The following is a 20,429-nucleotide window of genomic DNA, read 5'->3' on the forward strand; positions in this document are numbered from 1 at the left end:
TTTCCATTATGTCGATCTTTTGCATTGTCGAGCAGAGAAAGATTAATAAAAGCTAAGGCATCAGTATGAAGGCCAAAAGCTGATAGCTTACCCTACATTTCTTGGGTCCTATCAGAAAGTGAGCATTGAGAAGTAATAATGCATCTTTAAAATTTATGGTCAAGTCTTTGTTCATGTAGTTCAGCATCTTTTGTTTCCATTATGTCGATCTTTTGCATTGTCGAGCAGAGAAAGATTAATAAAAGCTAAGGCATCAGTATGAAGGCCAAAAGCTGATAGCTTACCCTACATTTCTTGGGTCCTATCAGAAAGTGAGCATTGAGAAGTAATAATGCATCTTTAAAATTTATGGTCAAGTCTTTGTTCATGTAGTTCAGCATCTTTTGTTTCCATTATGTCGATCTTTTGCATTGTCGAGCAGAGAAAGATTAATAAAAGCTAAGGCATCAGTATGAAGGCCAAAAGCTGATAGCTTACCCTACATTTCTTGGGTCCTATCAGAAAGTGAGCATTGAGAAGTAATAATGCATCTTTAAAATTTATGGTCAAGTCTTTGTTCATGTAGTTCAGCATCTTTTGTTTCCATTATGTCGATCTTTTGCGTTGTCGAGCAGAGAAAGATTAATAAAAGCTAAAGCATCAGTATGAAGGCCAAAAGCTGATAGCTTACCCTGCATTTCTTGGGTCCAATCGGAAAGTGAACATTGAGAAGAAATAATGCATCTTTAAAATTTATGGTCAAGTCTTTGTTTATGTTCAGTATCTTTGTATAAATTTCGTTGGATCTACTTTCGTATAGAAAACAAACAAACAAGAACTTTCATGTGGATATAAATCTCAGCTCAAATATAGCCTTCTGCACTTGTAATTGCTCAACCATTTTGTATTCAGAATATATTATTTATGCTATTCTCCCATGAAAAACAGAGACACACGTGTTTTACAGCGATTCAGCAAACTTTATTTTTATTATACAATAACAACGGGAAAAACGTACCCAATCATCTTAATCACCATGCTTTAATATTTATCAGTGGTTCACCGTGAGATGATGGAGTCCTGCCACTGTCAAAATCACCCGTAATTGATGTGGAAGCTGCATCCCAGTCATTGCTTGCATCATTCATGAGGGTTTTTTTTTCCCTACATATTTTACAGTTTTGTTGAATATTTGGCTCTTTTTGAGACAGTCCAGTTATCCTCTCCAACTCTGATGTGAAATCTCCCATTCAAGGTCGACTTTTCCCATTCAAATTCAAGCATCTTTTTGGAATATCAGCAACAAAGATAACTTCTTCGTCTTGATAGCACTCCTTAACTCTAACATCAAGAATATCAAAGAGTTTATTAATATCTTTCATCAACGTAATAAAATGAATGGCTAAATGTTCGACTTTCTGTTGGATTTGCAGAAAATAGAAAAATCTTCCTGTGATGTTCCTAATGCAACCGAAAGAGGCCGCATGCATCGATAGTGTCACGGCCTCATCATGCATGCTCCACCAAGTTACCCTGCTCATCTTTTCCAATCCTTATATTTTTTTAAATAAAATTGATCTCTCGACCCTTAATTTTTTACACCAATATTTTTTTACCCCTGCTCTGTAAGTGTTATAAAGAGAGGACATCTGTTGTTGTAACCCATTTTTGGGTATCCCTACAAATAAAATAAGTAAAAACAATATATATATATATATATATATATATATATATATATATATATATATATAACCAAAACAGTTTCGCCTCTCTCTCCCCGTATGCTGCTCCCAAAACCCAAAACCCCATGGATAGAAAATAGTGCAGGCATGCCCTGCAAAGCCACGCCCATTGGAGACCTCACCCGGTGTCCCCTGCTCCCCACGCGCAACAGCAGCACGCTCCCCTCTAGCCTATAAATACTGCTCTCAACACCAGCAGTAGGAGGGGGAGGATTTTTTTTTGTTAGGGACGATCGAAAAGCTTATAATTTGAAAAGTTAGGAGACTAAAGTTTACATTTAGCCTTAATTTTAGCATAACCATCTTTTTTTGTTGTGTTTTTTTATTTTAGTCTCCTATCTTTGAAGCTTGCCTTCTTTAATAAATGTACTATAATTGGTTATCAATTTGGGCCTATAAAGGTGCAATAAAAAAGAAAAGAAGAGGGACTAAAAAAAATCATCGTGACTATCCACAATGATTTATTTCTTGGTGAATAGTGGCGCGAGAAAAATATCTTCCCCATACTTTTTAGAGGATTACTTCATATACCTTTCAATACCGTTGTTGCCACTAAATATACAAAAGGAATCCTCCACAAAAGGAATGATCAAGTGCTCTTTAACCTGATTATTTGAGGTCTAATTTAAAAAAGGTACAGTTTATTGTATCATTGGATCAAGATATTATTTCATTATTCTTTGTTTTTTTTTTAAAAAAAAAAACTTGGTGTTGATCTTGCTGAGTTAGATTAAATTTGACAGGATTAATATCTTTTTTTGTTTAAATTAAAACCTGAGCCAAATTAGACCAAATTTAAAAACTATGACTGAAACTAAAATATCATCTTTCAACTTTCGGATTTACAGTAACTTTTGTTGGAAGTACTGGGGTGAGATAGAGAAAATCAAAGGAGTGATAAAATCACACGGAGAGATCATAAATTAATAGAACCACCACAAGGCACAAAATACTAATTATACATGTTGTTCGATTAGTTGAGGAACGTCTGATGAAGGGAAATACAACGAGAAAATTATAAAATTGTCTAAAACTCATGCAAATCAAATGAACATAAATGTCGTGGATGTCCTTAATCACCATGTTTCGTGAGAAATCAATGGTTGGACATCCAAAGATGGAGCCGTGCCATTTCTAAAATCGCCAATTGTTACTGAAGTAGTAGGTCCAGCAATTTCCCATACGTTGGGAACTTCATCCCTGATGTTTTCAAGCTCTTTACTACTTTGTTGTGCATGAAGAGCTCCTTTTGACAGCCGAATCTGCTCTAACTCTATCGCGACTTCTCTTATTGTTGGTCGTTTCCTTCCATTCAAGTTCAAGCATCTTCTTGCAAGATTAGCGACTGCGATAACTTCTTCTTCACGGTCCTGCTCCATAAGTCGTTCATCAAGAATATCAAATATCTTGTTCTCTTCCATCAAAAGAATAAAATGAGTGGCTAAGCTTCTCCTGTCCTCCGGCCTTTCATAAGAAATTGGTTTTTGCCCACTCAAGAGCTCTGCAAGAACAACACCAAAACTGTAGACGTCACTTTTTCCGGTAAACTGGCTAGACTGGAAGTACTCTGGGTCCAAGTATCCAAAAGTGCCTTGAACATGAGTGGTTAGATGAGTTTGATCAATGGCGATCGATCTTGAAGTTCCGAAATCTGATACTTTTGCTCTGAACTTCTCATCTAACATTATATTTGTAGACTTGATATCACGGTGATAAACCGGAATGGATGCTGCGGAATGAAGATAAGAAAGTGCCCTAGCAACTTCAGTAGCAATCCTTAGTCGCATTTCCCATGAAAACTCGAACTCCTCCTTCTGGTCATGAATATACTCAAAGAGATTTCCATTGGGAATGAATTCATAGACTAGCAGAGGAACCTCCGTCTCTAAACAACAACCTAGCAACTTGACCACATTTCTATGATTGAGTTGTGAAAGGATGACGACCTCATTGATAAATTCTTCCAACTTTTCTTCATCCACTATTTTGGATTTTTTAACAGCAACGATCATTCCATCTGCTAGCATTCCCTTATAAACAGTTCCTTGGCCACCTTGACCAAGTATTCTATTATCATTAAAACGATCGGTTGCCTTTTCCAACTCCTTGGAAGTAAATATTTTTGTTTTCTGAATGCTTCCATCACTTGAGGATAATTGTTGCTGCAGCAATAAACCACCATTTCGTTTGAAGAACTTCTTCTTCAGTTCAATGTTCTTCTTTTTTTTTACAAGTTTATATAACCGCCAAATACCAACAAGCAGCAGCAACAATCCAGTGGCCGCACCTAGAACTGCCATTGCTCGCAAGGGAAAAAAAATAAAAATTGTTAGATACATACATACGTATTATTATTGAACAACAATCCATGTCAACAAGGTGGTTAAATCTTTTTTGGGTTGAGGTAACCTTCTGCCGTGTGTGTGTGTGTGTCTGTGTCTATATATATATATATTTTTTAAAAAAAAAAAAAATTCTTATATTCTTATATGTTATTGTATATTCATATTTTTTTCCTTATATATCCTTTCACTATTTTGAACAAAAAAGCCACAACAACCTCCAAAAGAAAATTTAATTTTAAAAAGCCTAAAACAATTACAAAAAAATATATAAAAAAAGCATGAAAAGCCCACAAAACATGAAAACATTAAAAAAAAATGAAAAGTGAACAAAAAAAACTTGAATAATATAAAAAATAAAAAAACCATGCCAACAAAGCCTCACAACTAGAAATTAATTATATCTATGGCAACAAAATAAGTTTCACAGGATATGGATTTTCAAAAATTTTATTAGTTACCATTTTTTAAAAAATATCTATGATCTATTTAAAATGTTTTGGTATTCTCCAGGTTTTTTCATTCTAGGTTTTTTTAAAAAAAAATGTGTTTTTAATTTTTTTTCTATTTTATTGGTTTTTCATGTATTGTTAAGTTTTCATAAATTTTTTTTTTTAACTTTGATATATTTTAAGACTTAATTTTTATGTTGGAGGTCTTAGGGGTATTTTCATCCAAACAGCAACAAAAGAGTATATAAGAGAAAATATCTATATATCCGTGCATACGAAAATTTCTTAAAATGAATTTTTTTTTAAATAACACATGGAAGAATAAATCCAATACATAAAGATAAATAAATCAATTAACCTAATTTTTTAATCAAACATACCAATATTGTTTTTTTACAAATAGTTTCTTTCTTCTTGAAGTGCAAATGGAGAACTTTCCAAGCCAAACGTACATACCAAATTGATTAGTATAAAAAACACTGTTCAACAATAGCAATGTCAAACACATCAAACACGCAAAAAAGAAAAAACCATACAAAAAATTTAAAATTTTCTCATATAAGTGGAAAAGCGTAATTATAGATAATTATACATTAAGTATCGATATGCTATGATTTACAGGAGAACCAAGGGTACATAGAGAAGGGTAAAGATGTAAATTAATAATTAAGGAAGTACTATATCGTCATTGCCTCAATCTATCCATTTTGGGGAGATAAAAAAGGCAGTCATGGACGAGAATTAATTTTCTATTCTCTCAGAAAATATATAATTTCTAGTACTGTCTTCCAAACACAATTTATCCTCTAAACCAATGTTTCAGGTTCCTATAAATTACGAAGGAAAAAAGAATTCAGAGACAGGAACTTACTCAAGAAAGTGATCTTAGCTTTGTCAAGCTCGCACTTGTACCGCCCCGGCCTATTCACACATTTTGTCATCCCCGAACACGAATTTTCCCCGGGAATTTTGCACTCATCGATATCTGATTCAGGAAATCCAATGAGTGAGTATGTTCTTGTGATTGGAGCCATCCAAAAGTAGAGTGATATTGCATGGTGAATTTATGCTTCAACTCTATTCTAAAGCTTCAGTACTCCATTATTTTTTCTTAAAAAAAATAGATTAAATCACATTAAGCGTGTTCGGATCATACCAGTGCATCCATCAGGAAGATACGGATTGCCATCATAGCCCGGGTTGCAACTACAAGTAGTTGAATTGGAATACAATGTTACTGTTCTCAAACCCCACATTGTCAAACCCCGCCAGCAATTCTTTGCATCAGAATTCGTTACATCTTCAGGGATGTCAGTACCATAATACATTTCCCAATCCAGGATTACTGGAACATATTGCATATCTCGCACCACCTCGGGACTTGATATATTGTTCCGGAACCATTCTTCCTCTACTATAAAAGCTGTCTTGCATTGATTTCTGCCTTGATCATTAATAGGGTGCTCTGGGGTCCCCAAACTCGCGTCGAACACCTGGAGACTCGAGGGAATTGTGGTCTGGCAGCAATTGTTACCAGAACAGTAACTATTTTCTTTACCTTCTGCACTAGAACTAGTCAAATTATTAGCACCGCAAGTTGACGTGCACCCAACAATTTCTGGCTCAATTCGGCTCAATAAAGCACGATTGTTGCAGCCCATTGCGATGAAGATATTTGAGGAAGAGAAGGCGAAAGGACTTCCAGTCATATTAATGGCTAAGTTGGCACCGCTACCAGCACAGCCGGAGGAAATTATTGGACTGTTTACTCTAACCAGAGGAATAGTACTGTACCCTAATGAAATCTCCAAGACCTCCATGTTGATTCTGCTTAAGAAAGCCCTGCTGGGAGAATCCGCAGTTGTTTTGTTGCAATCAACTGAGAACCAGTCATTCATGGAACAACCTGTTCCTATTCCAAATGGAAAAGAGATGCTAATGTTTCCACAAGTCTCTGTACAATTAGGCTTCGTCATAAGTGCTGATACAGGTGCTATTTCAGGAACTAGAAATAGCAGGAAAAAAATTAGAGAGACACTGCGAGGAATCATGCCTTCCCTTCTATTGCAGATTTAGATGCTGTTGGAGATCAATAATGGAAGGAGAGGGGGGGGGGGGGGGGGATCTTTCCTTGCTCCCTATATTTGTAAGAAAAAAAAATACTAATTGAGACAGAGAAGACTACCTTAAAAGAGTAAACGAACTGTCCAAATCATTTGAAGCAAATTCAATGAAAAGTTCTCTCTCAATCTATCTATATATATAATATGGTGGCCTTCCATATTTTTAATTCGAGTATTCGTAGGATTTAGAGAGCTAGGATGTTTCTTTCCAACTTCCAAGCTTTGATTAATAATGTATAAATTCCACAAGACTATAAATTAAGACTCTCAAATTGATGAGTGATGGTGACTTTCGTCTAACCAATTCAAAAACGATTAGTCTAAAACTAAAGAGAATAGCGTGTAGACGACGATGCTATGAATAAAACAGGGGAAGAAAAGTCGTTTCTCTAGAGTGCATGCCAAGATCTTATTATAATGTGGAATATCTAGAAATAGTAGATAAGTACTTAGAATGAACATATCTTTAGAAATTAATCAGCAATCAACTATAGAGCAAGCCTAATTCAGGGAATATCCAGTAGATAACTTAAAGTAGAAAGGTAGCGTGTAGACGACGATGCTATGAATAAAACAGGGGAAGAAAAGTGGTTTCTCTTGAGTGCCAAGATCTTATTATAATGTGGAATATCCAGTAGATAAGTACTTAGAATGGACATATCTTTAGAAATTAATCAGCAATCAACTAGCAAGCATAGTTCAAAAGGAGTTATATTGAGATTGCAAGATCGTGTGTAGTTAATGTTATAGGATGTAATGAACATATACAAAAGGGATAGAAAAATCCATAAATGGAAAGAGAGTAGAGAGAAAAATACATTAAAAAGAACGATATCTTTATTAATGTTTTATTTTGTTTTCGAACAAGAATATTGTAGGATTTGTTTTTTTATAATATTAGCAAGTGTCGCAGTAAAAAAGTACAGGACAATTACTTAATAATTTAACTATTGTATTATCATAGAATTTTAAATAGTCTAAGAGGAAGCTACAATTGTTTTTCTTCTGTTTTACTTTTCAACAAAAAAAAAAAACCCAATATAACTCTTAAATTAAAGCTTATATATTTCAAGTTTTGTCCGTTGATTAAATCAATTTTTTTATAGAAAATCTATATCATGGAGAAACTTAACCGGAATTTCCAACGTGAAATCTCAAACTTAAGTTATTGGACTGAGTGTTTCTGTGTGGGGACCCTAATAAACGGGAAATTAAAATGCAATCATCTAATCCCATTGACAAGTCTTCTTAAATCACCATGTTTTGAATATTTATCAGTGGTTCACCATGAGATGATGTATCCCAGTCATTGCTTGCATCATTCATGACGTTTTTTTTCTCTTTATATATATTTTTCAGTTTTATTGAATATTTGGCTCTTTTTGAGACAGTCCAATTATCCTCTCCAATTCTATGTGACTTCTCTCATTCAATTTTTTTAATTCAATTTTATTTTGTCAAATCGAACATCAACCGAGATTCAATTTAATTTCCTGACGCCGTGAGCATCCAACACTAAGCCCTTTTAGGTTATATAACCCTATATTATAGAGAAACATGTAGGGAAAAATATTTAAAATTCTAAATAAACTAGGAAAAATAATTAAAATAGCAAAAAGATCTTTAATGTTATGATTCGACATTGAATATAATCATGTACGTGTAAAATAAGAATTCTCTTTATATTTCCTCGGACAAAGTCTTCTTTGTGCATAGACTCTTCCAACCAACACATAAGCACAATTTTCACATTATAAGGTTCCTTCTTAATCAAGGCATAACACACGTCCACGCACGCACACAAAATATATATAATTGGCAAATTTTAAGTCCTTCTTTCTAGGTGAAATTTACAAGTTCACCGTATGTAAGATGGTCATATAGTATGGTTTTGGTTGTAAATGTATCTTTGATTTTGTTTCAGACCTTTTCTCCCAAGAGAATCGGTAAGCCTACAAGAAATTTTTCTTTCCAAAAAGGCTGGTTTGAATCCTCTCGAAGCATAACACGAGTAAGGAAGTTATTTTTGTATCACTGAAAGTCACTGAGCTTCTTGCACCGAAGGTTGGAGAGGAGTTTAGCATTTTTTTCTTTCAGATGGGAAGGATCTCCGACAAAATGTAAGGAGATGGTAAGGATAAAGGTGGACACAACATCTTGGATGGTGTTTCCTGAAGGGTCAAGGATAGGTGTTTGGTCTTCATAGGTTTGTATGGAGTTTAAGATATGTAGGTGATCTGTTTCAGTGAGATGGTAATTCCACCATCCTTTAAGCTGGCCAGAGAAACCTGCAATAAGGAGTTCGGCTATGGCTTTGTCTGGGGTTCCTGTTTGGGTTTTGTAGGCATTAGCTGCCATGGTCATTTGTTGGAGGGTGTTAAAGGATCAACTAAATGGAGGAGAGGAATGGTCTGTATTTGTTGTTTGATCTGTTTGACAAGATTTGTATGGTGGCCAGACCAAGGAACTGGGTTTTTCCTTAACCTGTTATGTAAAGGTTTTGCAATACAACTAATATTGGGATAATAGTTGAGGACATAATTAAGACTACCTAAAAATCTTTGTAACTGGGTTTTATTGGTAATCTTATCAAGAAATTTATTTGTAAATGATAAGGATCTCTCTATAGGTGTCACAGCACCTTCGCATATATAATGACCTAAGAAACAAACACGAGTTTGAAATAGAGAAATTTTGGTTTTGGAAATGACTAAACCATTCTGTTTGGCAGTATGGAAAAATATATGTAAATGTTTAAAATGTTGATCTATGGATGTAGAAAAAATAAGGACATCATCAATGTAGACAATGCAGAATTTTGAATGTGCGTAAAAGATGTCATTCATGATGCGTTGGAATTTAGAGGGTGCATTTTTCGAGCCAAAAGGCATGACGTTCCATTCGTACTGGCTGAAAGGAACCGTGAATGCGGTTTTGTAACTATCATCGGGATCAATCTAGATTTGCTAGAATCCAGATTTCATGTCAAATTTGAAAAATATGAATGCAGAATATAGTTTTTGCATTAAATCTTTTTTGTTTGGAATTGGATACCTGATCCATTTTAATGCAGAATTTAAAGGCTTGTAATTAATCACGAGTCTTGGTATGCCCCTCTCAATTTCAGAATTTTTTTTTACATAAAAGGCGGCACACGACCATAGTGCTCATTTTGGATGTTTTCAGTAATTGTTGAAAAGGTTGGGGATGTTGGAGGAGATGGTTGCTCAGTGTCTGTATAAACATGTTTTGGTATAGTTGTAGTATAATCTGTATTTTGAAACTAGTAGAAGGGATATCAGTTGTAGATTTTCTAGGAGAATTTGTGTGATAGGGGATATTGATAATAGAAGGGATTTTGGAAATTCTTCCAAGATCTATTGTACTAGAAGAAGAGGAGTGTTCTGAGAATCTGGAACTTGTAGAGTGTCGATGGAAAGACAATTTGACTTTGCCATCTGTGTTCTAGGTAATGTTTAGAGGTTTCAATATAAAGATTTTGTATCTGGTTAATGATGTCTTTGTCTATTTGGAGTTCATATAGTTTGGTATTAATTTTGCAAAAGCGGGACGTATGACCTTTTTTACCACACTTGTAACAAGTAATGGTTTTAAGATCAAAAGGTTTTTTGGGTTTAGAAGGGGACGGTTGGTGGTTGTATTAAACCTTTTGTAAGGTTTTTTGTAGTAAGTCTGTTCGTGTTTAGGGTAAAATTGTTTTCAGTATTTGCAGGGTGGTTTTTTGTGTTGGTATGGATGTGTTTTTGGTTTTGAGCAGTTTCCATTACATGAGGGTTTTGTGGTGGAAAGGTCAAACTGGTGGCAAAAACTACCAAGTTCTTGTTTGGCAGTCTGACACTGAGTCTGAAACAAATGACCAAACCCTTGAGTCTCATGCATTGCATCCTGCACTCACAAACATTGAACATATTCCTGATGATTTCTTGCATATTCTAACCCAAATATCTTCAAAAAAGTATTTAATTAAAATATCCTTAGTCTTCTCGGATGATTTTAAACTAGATACTATTGCACTCTTTGACACAGGTGCAAATTTAAATTGTATCAAAGAAGGAGTCGTTCCAAAAAGATATTTACAAACTACCTTTGATAAACTCTCTACTGCCAATAATTCTATTGCAGGCAAAACCCTAGCCTCTGTTTTCAACAATTGCATTTATCTTAGAACATTTTTCGTAGTTGCAAAAGATATAAATTATACCATCATCCTTGGTACTCCATTCATCAACATGATCACACCTTACAAAGCACATCATAACTGTATTTCTTCAAAGATTAATGTCATCAAGCTCCATTTCTTGTTTTTAGAAAAATCTAAAACTAGAAATTTAAATATGATTAAAACATGCTCTGTATATACCTATCATGTCAATGCTTTAATGCATGGCAAACAATTCCATTTGCATGATCTACAAAACATTGTTTCCTTTTATCGAATTGACAAACAATTACAAGATTCAGTTTTACAAAAGAAAATTACTGACTTTCAAAGTAAGATTGAACAAGAAATTTGTTCCGACTTACCTATTGCCTTCTGGAAAACCATTTCAAACAGGTAGAATTTCTAAAACCATTTCAAAACCACAAGCAGGTTTTTTCTCTCAAAAACTCATGCTCGCCTTATAAACCCAACAAACACATATTTCCAAATCTAAATCTAAATATATTTTTAAAGCTCATTTTCAAAATATTTTGACTATGAAAGAAGGATAAAACCCCTTACAAAAGAAGGTTTAACACCTCCATTCTAGCCATCATCCGAGATGCCAGATTCCAAAACTTCCAAGACTCGCTTCTAAGTTCTATTGAGTCTAGCCTTTGCAGTGGTTTTTTTTTCAAGTTCTTTTTTTGACCGTTGGTTTTATTTTTTTTTCTTGTTTGGCTGCTGCAAAAAAGAAGAGAAGAAAGATTGCAATTGTTTCCGAAGTCGAAAAAAGATAAATTCCAGAATCATAGAAATTTAAAACTTCAAGAAGATGCTTATCTTTTGGAAATCGAATTCCTATACGTTGAAGGATTTTTCTTGTTAATTGAAATTAAGACCATTTAGACAATATAATCCAATTAAAAGACTTTCTAGTAGCTTTGGGATCCACCAATATTCCAAATAAAACACTTGTCATTAGAAAATAGAGGGTGCAAGGACACTAATCAACCACTTGAAAAGTCTAGCACTTGTATCATACTGTATGTCTAGGAGGCCAAGCTATCGTTGCTGAAAAAAAAATAGGGTTCCAGGAATGGTTCTTCTCTGTTGGCCTATGGAGCGTGCTTGGGTTTAACACAAGGGGACGCAGTCTACTGTGTTAATTATGGGCCCTATGCTTCCTAGGAGGTTTATAGGGTACCAATACCCCTATTCACCGATTTTGGTAACAAGAAAACAAGAAGAACAAGAAGAAGAAATCAGAGGCTTGCCTATCATGGCTATAGACAGTGTATTGATCTCGCTATCTATTCGACCCGCCCAATTCTCGACCTAGGCTAGGCTGAGTTATTAGCCAGATGGGATATGATGACTATGGTAAGGACCCGAAAGTTAGTTTCTTTTCCCTCGTATTATTTGCAGCCTTCATTTCAAAAATTTCCTTATCTGAACATTTTTTTAAAAAAAAAAACCACCATTAACAGTAACAGCCATGTACACTACTGTCATTAACTTAATTGCATCCACAAGTGGTCTTTAGAGAAGCATGTATTCCTGTCCATTGACAAAGTAAAAGTTTCATATCCTAGACTACTTTTAACTCTTTAAGCCATGATGTGTGTATTGTTGGGGATTCCGACTCCCCATGCGCGGACCGGTGGTGTACTGATAGTTGCTCAAAAAAAGCTAAGCACACTAGCACACAATATTTAACGTGGTTCGGCAAATTGCCTACATCCACGGGAGTAGTCTATATTATTAGAGATAGAAAAAGAATACAGCACATGGAGGAGGATCACATCCACTCAACTCCCATCTCTCATTGCTACATAGAGCAGCAGCTGCATAAGGCAGCAGGGTTGCTGGTGGTAGCCCTTCTCTTTCTTTCTCTCTTCTTCTCTCTTTTGTTCTTGCTCTTTCTCACACGCTCTCATTTTGTGCTGCACTCTTGGTGTCTATTTATAGGCTTCAATGACAGCTTCTCTTGCTCCTTTGTTAACAATGGTGGCTGCCAAACTTACCAAACTTTGACATTAGACAATGGTTGTTGGCTGCCACCAACAACCCACCATTGTAGCCTCATTCTTTGACAATGTCAAGGGGCTGCAAATGCTGCACTAGCAGCCCTCTTTGACTCTCACATGGCAACCATCTTCTTTGACAATGGCAACTACATAATTGGCAATATACCAACAATCACCCCCTTTGCCATTTATGTGGGCAATTGTTCTCTTGCTTCTTCAGCACACGCTTGCATCCTGCAGCTCTTCCAAGCTTACCATTCTGAGAGCATTTTTGGCCAAGTTTACAGGTACTTGCTAAACCTTTCAATCACCAAAGTTACAAAAGCACACCTTTTCTCACACAAAAGGATCACTACAACCAGATGGTCTTTCACATCACATCTGAAGGGTGTTAACGCTTGTCTCTGTAACACACAACATTCCCCTTCGAGCTTATCATCCATGCTCATTCCGGAATGATTTATCAAGCCTCACATCAAGGCTTACAACACCCCCTCAAACGGAAATTTCTATTTCCAAGTGCAACAGTCATAGAGTATTTCAATGTGATCACGAGCTCACCACTCTTCCAAGAGTCTACTCATCCCGGAGTTGCGTCTGCCCTCTGTTCCACTCTAGGAACCACGCCTTACATCTTCGTGAGTCTCTCGCTCTTAGTTAGGTAGCTCTCCACCTTTAACCATGAGGGCAGCCCATTAAAGGTTGATCCATATATGTCTTCATACTCTGAGTATTACAATGCCATTACCGAGCTTACTACCTTGACAAGAGTCAACTTGTTCTCAGAACCTACGCATGTCCTCTGCTTATTCCTATCAGTCGCGTCTTAATGCTCCACAAGTCATCCACTTATTGTCCAAGACAAATGTTATCTAGCTCATTGATCTTTAGCCTAGGGGCATGAAAGTCAATCTGCATTTGTATCCATACTCATCATAGCCACTTCATTGGCTATCCACACATATGTCCACTCATATCTAACCATCACATTGGATTTGGGGTTGTTCTGAACTGGGCTCCTTTCATGGCCCTCACACTTCTCTAAGGTGTCTTCGTCTGTTATCATAAGGCGGTCTAAACTGGGCTCATATTATGGCCTTCACACCTTCTATCTGAGATGTCTCCGTTTGTTGTCATGCGGCATTCTAAACTTGGGCTCATATTGTGGCCCTCACACCTTCTCTAAGGTGTCTTCGCCCATTGTCATAGGGCGGTCTGAACTTGGGCTCCTATCGTAGCCCGCACACCTTCTCTCTAACGTGTCTTCGCCTTTCATAGGCGGTCGCATCCTCCTTCATCTGAGATGCTTCAAAGTGGCTCCAAAAGTCTCTACCACCATGTGGACTATAGGAGAGATCACTGTCACTAATTACATAGAAAGAGAAAGTTGCGGTATACTCCTCGCAATCCTCCACCTCGATTTCTATGTTTGGAGCTTCTGTGCCTTTCTGCTTGACAACTCCACCTACACCAACTCTCTTTGGTGTCTTCACTTTTCATCATAGGCGGTCGCCTTTTATCACAGGCGTTTGCACCCCCTCAATTAGGTGCCTCTGCAACATCTCATCTTTCCATCCTTTCATACATTGGAAAGGTCTTCGCATGTTGTCTTCATCAAGAGCACAAGAGACTTCATGTTGTACACAAGTTCTACACAATCTCTGCTTTGAGCTTCATCTGGGAATTCTTCTTCTCCTTGCACCTATTGTCTCATTACAGTACCTCGTTGAATCACGAGTACTCCTGCATAATCTCCATATGCCCTTGTGCAATTTCTGTTCTCCAGATTTCTCCCTATTCCTTGCTTATGTTTGACAGCAGCTCATCCTGTCACAACACCCATCCAAGTCAAAATAGGGTGCCAATCTTTATCTCCTTGTTGTATTTCTCTTTCATTATCAGGGTCTTCATCAATTCTACCTTCAAGAAATCATAGTCACCGAATCTAACTTCTTTGGAGAAATCACCACTCCATCAGATCTTTGAATATACCGAACCCAACTGTTCCCTTGTGCCGTCATATTGCTAGTCTTCAACCGTTTCATTACAAACTGCTATATATATGAAAATAGTATCGTATGGATAATCCTTTAACTAAGCAAGTTCCCAGGAAAGATTGGAGGGGTCACATTGGTCCCGCTTAAAACCCAATCTCCTAGACATAACTTCTTACGCCATATTTATCCATCGTACTGTCTTTCCATATATACAACCATTTTCTAGCTTTATTGCAGCTTTTCTTTACAAGAGATCTAGAATATCCTGATTTTATACCTGATTTCTCAACATCTGGCGAGACTACCAGTGCTTAGATTCGTCAAGATTGGTCTTCATCAATTTCCACTCTCCACCTCAAATCGTCCACATGATCGGGTGTCCAGAGTGTCTCAATTTTGCCTTCATTTGGCAAATAAAAAATCTCTCCATTTAGTAGTATAACACATGTAATTGGGTAAACATGTGCACCTTCTTCTTCATCATCACCATCGACCACCATAATGACCTTCAGATGCCTTCTGATTTGGCAATCTCTCTTAATAATTCACCACCACCATTTCTGGTCTCAATCTCAATGATCGGACTGTACCATTGCATCTGGAACGATCAAATTAGCTGGAAACAAGTCTAAAATCGTCCAAATCGCATTTCAGACGACTAAGATTTGATCAAAACAATTCTAGCCTGATGAACGGTCCAGATTCAATCTCAGATCCGGTTGCACGTAGGAACCGCTACACTGGATCCTATCCCTCGGCTCCATCTCGGCTCGGCTCAACTCAGCTCGGCTCATGGCTGATGACGTGTCTAGTGGGTCCCACTATACTAACGTGTCAACTGACTGGGCGCTGACATGGAATGTTGACTGTGCACGAGACGTCATGATGACGTCATCTTTATCCGGGTCAGTCTTGTGGGTCGGGTCATCTGGTATTCGGGTCTGGTCTGCAATTCAGGCAAATAAGACGCATGGCTTGCGTGTGGCGCGCATCTGTGCGCGTGGCCAACAACCTCGCCGGCGCGTGACGGTGCGTGAGGACGATTCCAAAGTCCGATTTCGACGCCGTTTTCACCAGTGGCTTCATCTCTTCCTCCTCTACACAGTGGTATGGTCAAAACACAATTTTGACAACTTTCATTTTTGAGCAAAAATCAAACACCACTTTAAACCATATGCTCTGATACCAATTGTTGGGGATTCCGACTCCCCATGCGCAAACCGGTGGTGTACTGATAGTTGCTCAAAAGAAGCTAAGCACACTAGCACACAATATTTAACGTGGTTCGGCAAATCACCTACTTCCACGGGAGTAGTCTATATTATTAGAGATAGAAAAAGAATACAACACATGGAGGAGGATCACATCCACTCAACTCTCATCTCTCATTGCTACATAGGGCAGCAGCTGCATAAGGCAGCAAGGCTGCTGGTGGCAGCCCTTCTCTTTCTTTCTCTCTTCTTCTCTCTTTTGTTCTTGATCTTTCTCACACTCTCTCATTTTGTGCTGCACTCTTGGTGTCTATTTATAGGCTTCAATGACAGCTTCTCTTGCTCCTTTGTCAACAATGGTGGCTGCCAAACTTACCAAACTTTGACATTAGACAATGGTTGTTGGCTGCCACCAACAACCCACAATTGTAGCCTCATTCTTTGACAATGTCAAGGGGCTGCAAATGCTGCACCAGCAGCCCTCTTTGACTCTCACATGGCAGCCATCTTCTTTGACAATGGCAGCTACATAATTGGCAATATTCCAACAGTGTGTAGGGGGCAAGGATCAGGCTTCCCTTCAGAAGCCGCCTTCTCGGAGAGAGAATAGAACCAGTCATTCCTCCATTTAAACTGCAAGAAGTGAACTTGCAAGTTAGAAGCATATTGCAATTTTATTTTATTCTTGCAGTAGATGTGCTACAAAATAAGCAAAACTTTATCCTCCCTTAACCCTTTTATTAGGTCCAAGTAGGCTCAAGTCTCTTAACCAGCATATATTTATCAAAATAGTTCGAATCCACCAACTCAATCAAAATTGATGAACTTGTGCTAAAAGCTTAAAGCTAAGGTTAATAAGAACTTGTACCTCCTTAACAGCTGTCGGGAAGTGGGCAACAGCACCTGCATAGGCACATAATCTTTCCTCGATAGCTTCTTTAAATACTATTCCTTTTTCTGCAGCTGCTGCAGAAGCAAGTTCTGTAATAAGGCTGCAAATTCATTTTAAGCTAAGGAAAAAATTCAAGAACTATTCATTTTAGAGATAAATGTCAGTATCAATCAGATCTATTCATTTTAGAGATTTTATTGTGCACGAACAAATTCAAGAACTTAACAATCATAATCTTGTGAAGCAAAGGTCTGCAAAAAGAGAGGAGGCTTAGCAAAGGGCTGAAAGGAAAGAGTTCTTTGCCAAGTTGTTGGAGCATGACTTGCTTAGATATGCACACCACATAGAAAACAGAAAATCATGTGCAAGAAATACATAGTTTCACAATTACATCATCCAATTGATTTATATCTTAAAGTCCACAAAGCATAAAGAAGTAGCACTAATAGGGAATGGGATTTACTAAATAGCATCAAGTAGACAGCGGATTAGCTGCAAGCATTAAAGAAATAAATAATGAATGAAACAAATTAAATCATCCAAGTATAAACTATAAACACTAGCGAAAGATACACAGTAACTCAAACTCTGATGCTTTAAATAGACTCCATTGTCAAAGATAGCTACCTTAGACAGACAGGACCAACAATTAGAAAACGCGACCAAACTTTAGATTTTATTAGACATTAAAACAATGCAACCTACCTTAGGTAAGGTGTATTTGGGGTGCTAATAACTTCCCTTTACGCAACCAGTCTCTGTATCCGATCTCTAAGACCAGTTAGGGTTCCTAATGACCAAAATATTAGGTGGCAACTCTCATTCCATTTTTACTGATAAGAGACAAGAATGCCTTGTCTCTCCACATTTGCCAGATAGGCCTTTACAATTTTCCTTGAGTGGTGGACTATCGTCACGACGCCGCACACGTGCGACAAACCTCCCACTACAAATCCAGCCACCCCCAACACTCAGTTTGTCAACATCTCTGTTCTGATTCAAATTTTATTGAGGATTCTCCACTTCAAGTAAGCAAAACTATCCATTTTTTTATTTGAATTCAATTTTAAAATGTTAATCTTTATTGTATATTTTTGTAGTATATGCATTTTATTTGGGCATTTACTGGTTTTATAGCTTTTTCCTATAAAAAGTTGTTGTATGAATGCATGATTTGTACATGTTAGAGGTTGTTTGAGATTTTATAAAATTATATTTGTTTGTAATTTGATGAAATTTAATTTGAATTTGTGACTTAGGTGTTTTGTGATGAAATAAATAATGACTTATTTAACGAGTCTATTTTATATTTTGTCAATTTTATTGTTGAGTTGAAATTTTTAGTAAATGTATAGAAAATTGAATTTATGTAGATAATTGATAATGAACTAGTTGTACTATTAAAATAGTTTGAATAAGTTTGAGTTATAACAATGTTATTTACTTAGTTGGCGTAATTAATTAATACATATTGTCATCAATATTTTATATAAGTTTGACATAAGTAATGGATGATCATTCATGGAAGCAGTTTGAAAGGATTTCAGACCTTCGAACGTCTCAGAGACCAGCACGTGACGCCTGATCATTTTGTATTACGATCACTCTTCGGTGCAGAGAACCGTAGCTGGCGTGTTCACGTTTTTGTTACCATGCACACTAGCAATTTCATTCTATTTATTTCGCATGTGAAGCAGATGGTAAGATTCTTTTTTAATTACATCTATTTTTTATTTGTTGTTTTTTTTATAAATATATTTAACTAACAACAATTTTCTCTTGGATGCGAACCAAGCCTGATGGAGCTTTTTATGGAAACACATGTACGGACTAATGACAATAAAAAAGGGGTGCAATAACTTGTGGATAGCCAAGCTCAACACTTTGTGGTATGTTATTTTCAACCATTTTTTTTCTTAAGTTATCATTTTTTTTTAATTTGCTAACTTTTTTTTCTAGAATACATATAACACCAGGTTGAAGGAGAGATACAATGATGATCTTTTGACCTATCCATATCTCGATCTGGATTTGTGGTTGGAGACAGGATTGTCTCGTGGATCCGATAAAAATCAGATGTATGGTATCTCTAACATTATGACCGAGTTCTTGTGGATAACCTGTAGTTTTTCAACCATTGGATACTCATAATTGGTTCCGAGTACTCAAACTCTAGAGTTCGAGGTGATTTTAAACTAGCGAGTTAAAGATCGGACGACCCATCTTGCTGCTGATTAAAGATTCAGTACTGAGATGGTCGAACTCCGCCGATAGGTATTGGAGATGAGATCATATATGGGTGGTACATGTGCTTCCCTCTTATTCGCTCCGCGTGCTAGGCAAAGACTCGTCTCCTCCTCCTCCTCCGGTGCCTCTATTCTAGATTAACTGTATTTGAACTTATAAATGTTTAAATTTGTAATAAATATTTGAATTTTATATTAATTTATTTTTTCATTATTTTATGTTTCTGTTTTATAGATTTTTTTAAAATATATTTTTAAATTATTACTGATGGGGTTACCGATGGACTATGTCCGTCAGTATATTCTAGGGAGCTAGAAAATAATTATTACAAATGCCACTGCCACTATTTACTCACCGACGAAATAATAGATGATCTGTTTGATAGTTACATGTCAAGTTTATTGGCGGATGAACAAAATCACTGATGGAATGACATATGATTTTTTTGTCAGTGATATGTTATATTCAACAATGAAAGTACCAAATGAAGTGGGAAAAGTTATTTTTTTTTGGCGTCCATCTATAAAATTATTATCGACAAACTCACCAATATATTATAAATCACCAACGAGAATTTTTTTGATAAATTATTTTTGTCCGTGATCATGTCGTGATCATGTCAGCAAGATTCATGTTGATGGACCTTGAGTATAAATACCGACCAAAAATTCTGATGATAAATCTAAAATTCTATAGTGCAATAAGTTCTTATATATATATATATATATATATATATATATATATGCAAAGAAATGGCAATTAATGCAATCGTATACATTAGACTTTTGGAAATAAAAAATAAAATAAAAAAGTAATTAAGTATAGGTAAGTGATAGCTCACATATTTTTTTTTTGTGCGAACCAGGGTATCCCAGGCCTTCGGCCCAGACTAATCCCCGCCCCGGGTGGCAAGGGCTCCCCAAGGGACCGTCTACCGACGAAGAAGGGGGTCGAACCCCCAACCTCGGCAGTGGCAGGAGCGCGCCTAACCGCTCTGCCAGGACCCCTTGGGTTCACATATAAAGAGCAGCAAGTCATCACAAATTAGCTTTCAAAAGCCTGTTTGATATTATTTTTGTTTTTGTTTTTTTGTTTTTATCTTTTAATTTTATTTACAAACTTCTGAAAAAAAAGTGGTTTTCAAAAGTCACAAGTCTAAATGTCGAGTTCAAAGCCTCAAAAATTGAGTCAAGACAGCATACATATATAGCATATTTAGCTTTAAGATGCTGGATCAAGGTTAGTGGCACCA

At 36.5% G+C, this 20,429-nt stretch overlaps 2 protein-coding genes across 2 annotated transcripts in view; both read right to left on the reverse strand.

Moving 5' to 3' along the window:
- LOC7476788 (wall-associated receptor kinase-like 22) overlaps positions 1–6,807 on the reverse strand; it is a 151,579-nt gene extending 144,772 nt beyond the window's left edge. The window contains exon 1 of the mRNA XM_052455262.1: positions 6,074–6,807. Coding sequence (XP_052311222.1) covers positions 6,074–6,566 — 493 coding nt within the window. The 5' untranslated portion in view covers positions 6,567–6,807. The remainder of the gene's footprint in view (positions 1–6,073) is intronic.
- LOC112328040 (wall-associated receptor kinase-like 22) overlaps positions 1–17,025 on the reverse strand; it is a 97,246-nt gene extending 80,221 nt beyond the window's left edge. Inside the window, exon 1 of the mRNA XM_052455254.1 lies at positions 16,907–17,025. The gene's annotated coding sequence lies outside the window, so the exon portion shown is untranslated. The remainder of the gene's footprint in view (positions 1–16,906) is intronic.
- Positions 17,026–20,429: the final 3,404 nt, after the last annotated feature.

The sequence above is a fragment of the Populus trichocarpa genome, chromosome 1 (genome assembly GCF_000002775.5).
Source record: "Populus trichocarpa isolate Nisqually-1 chromosome 1, P.trichocarpa_v4.1, whole genome shotgun sequence".
In the NCBI taxonomy this organism is placed as follows: Eukaryota; Viridiplantae; Streptophyta; class Magnoliopsida; order Malpighiales; family Salicaceae; genus Populus; species Populus trichocarpa.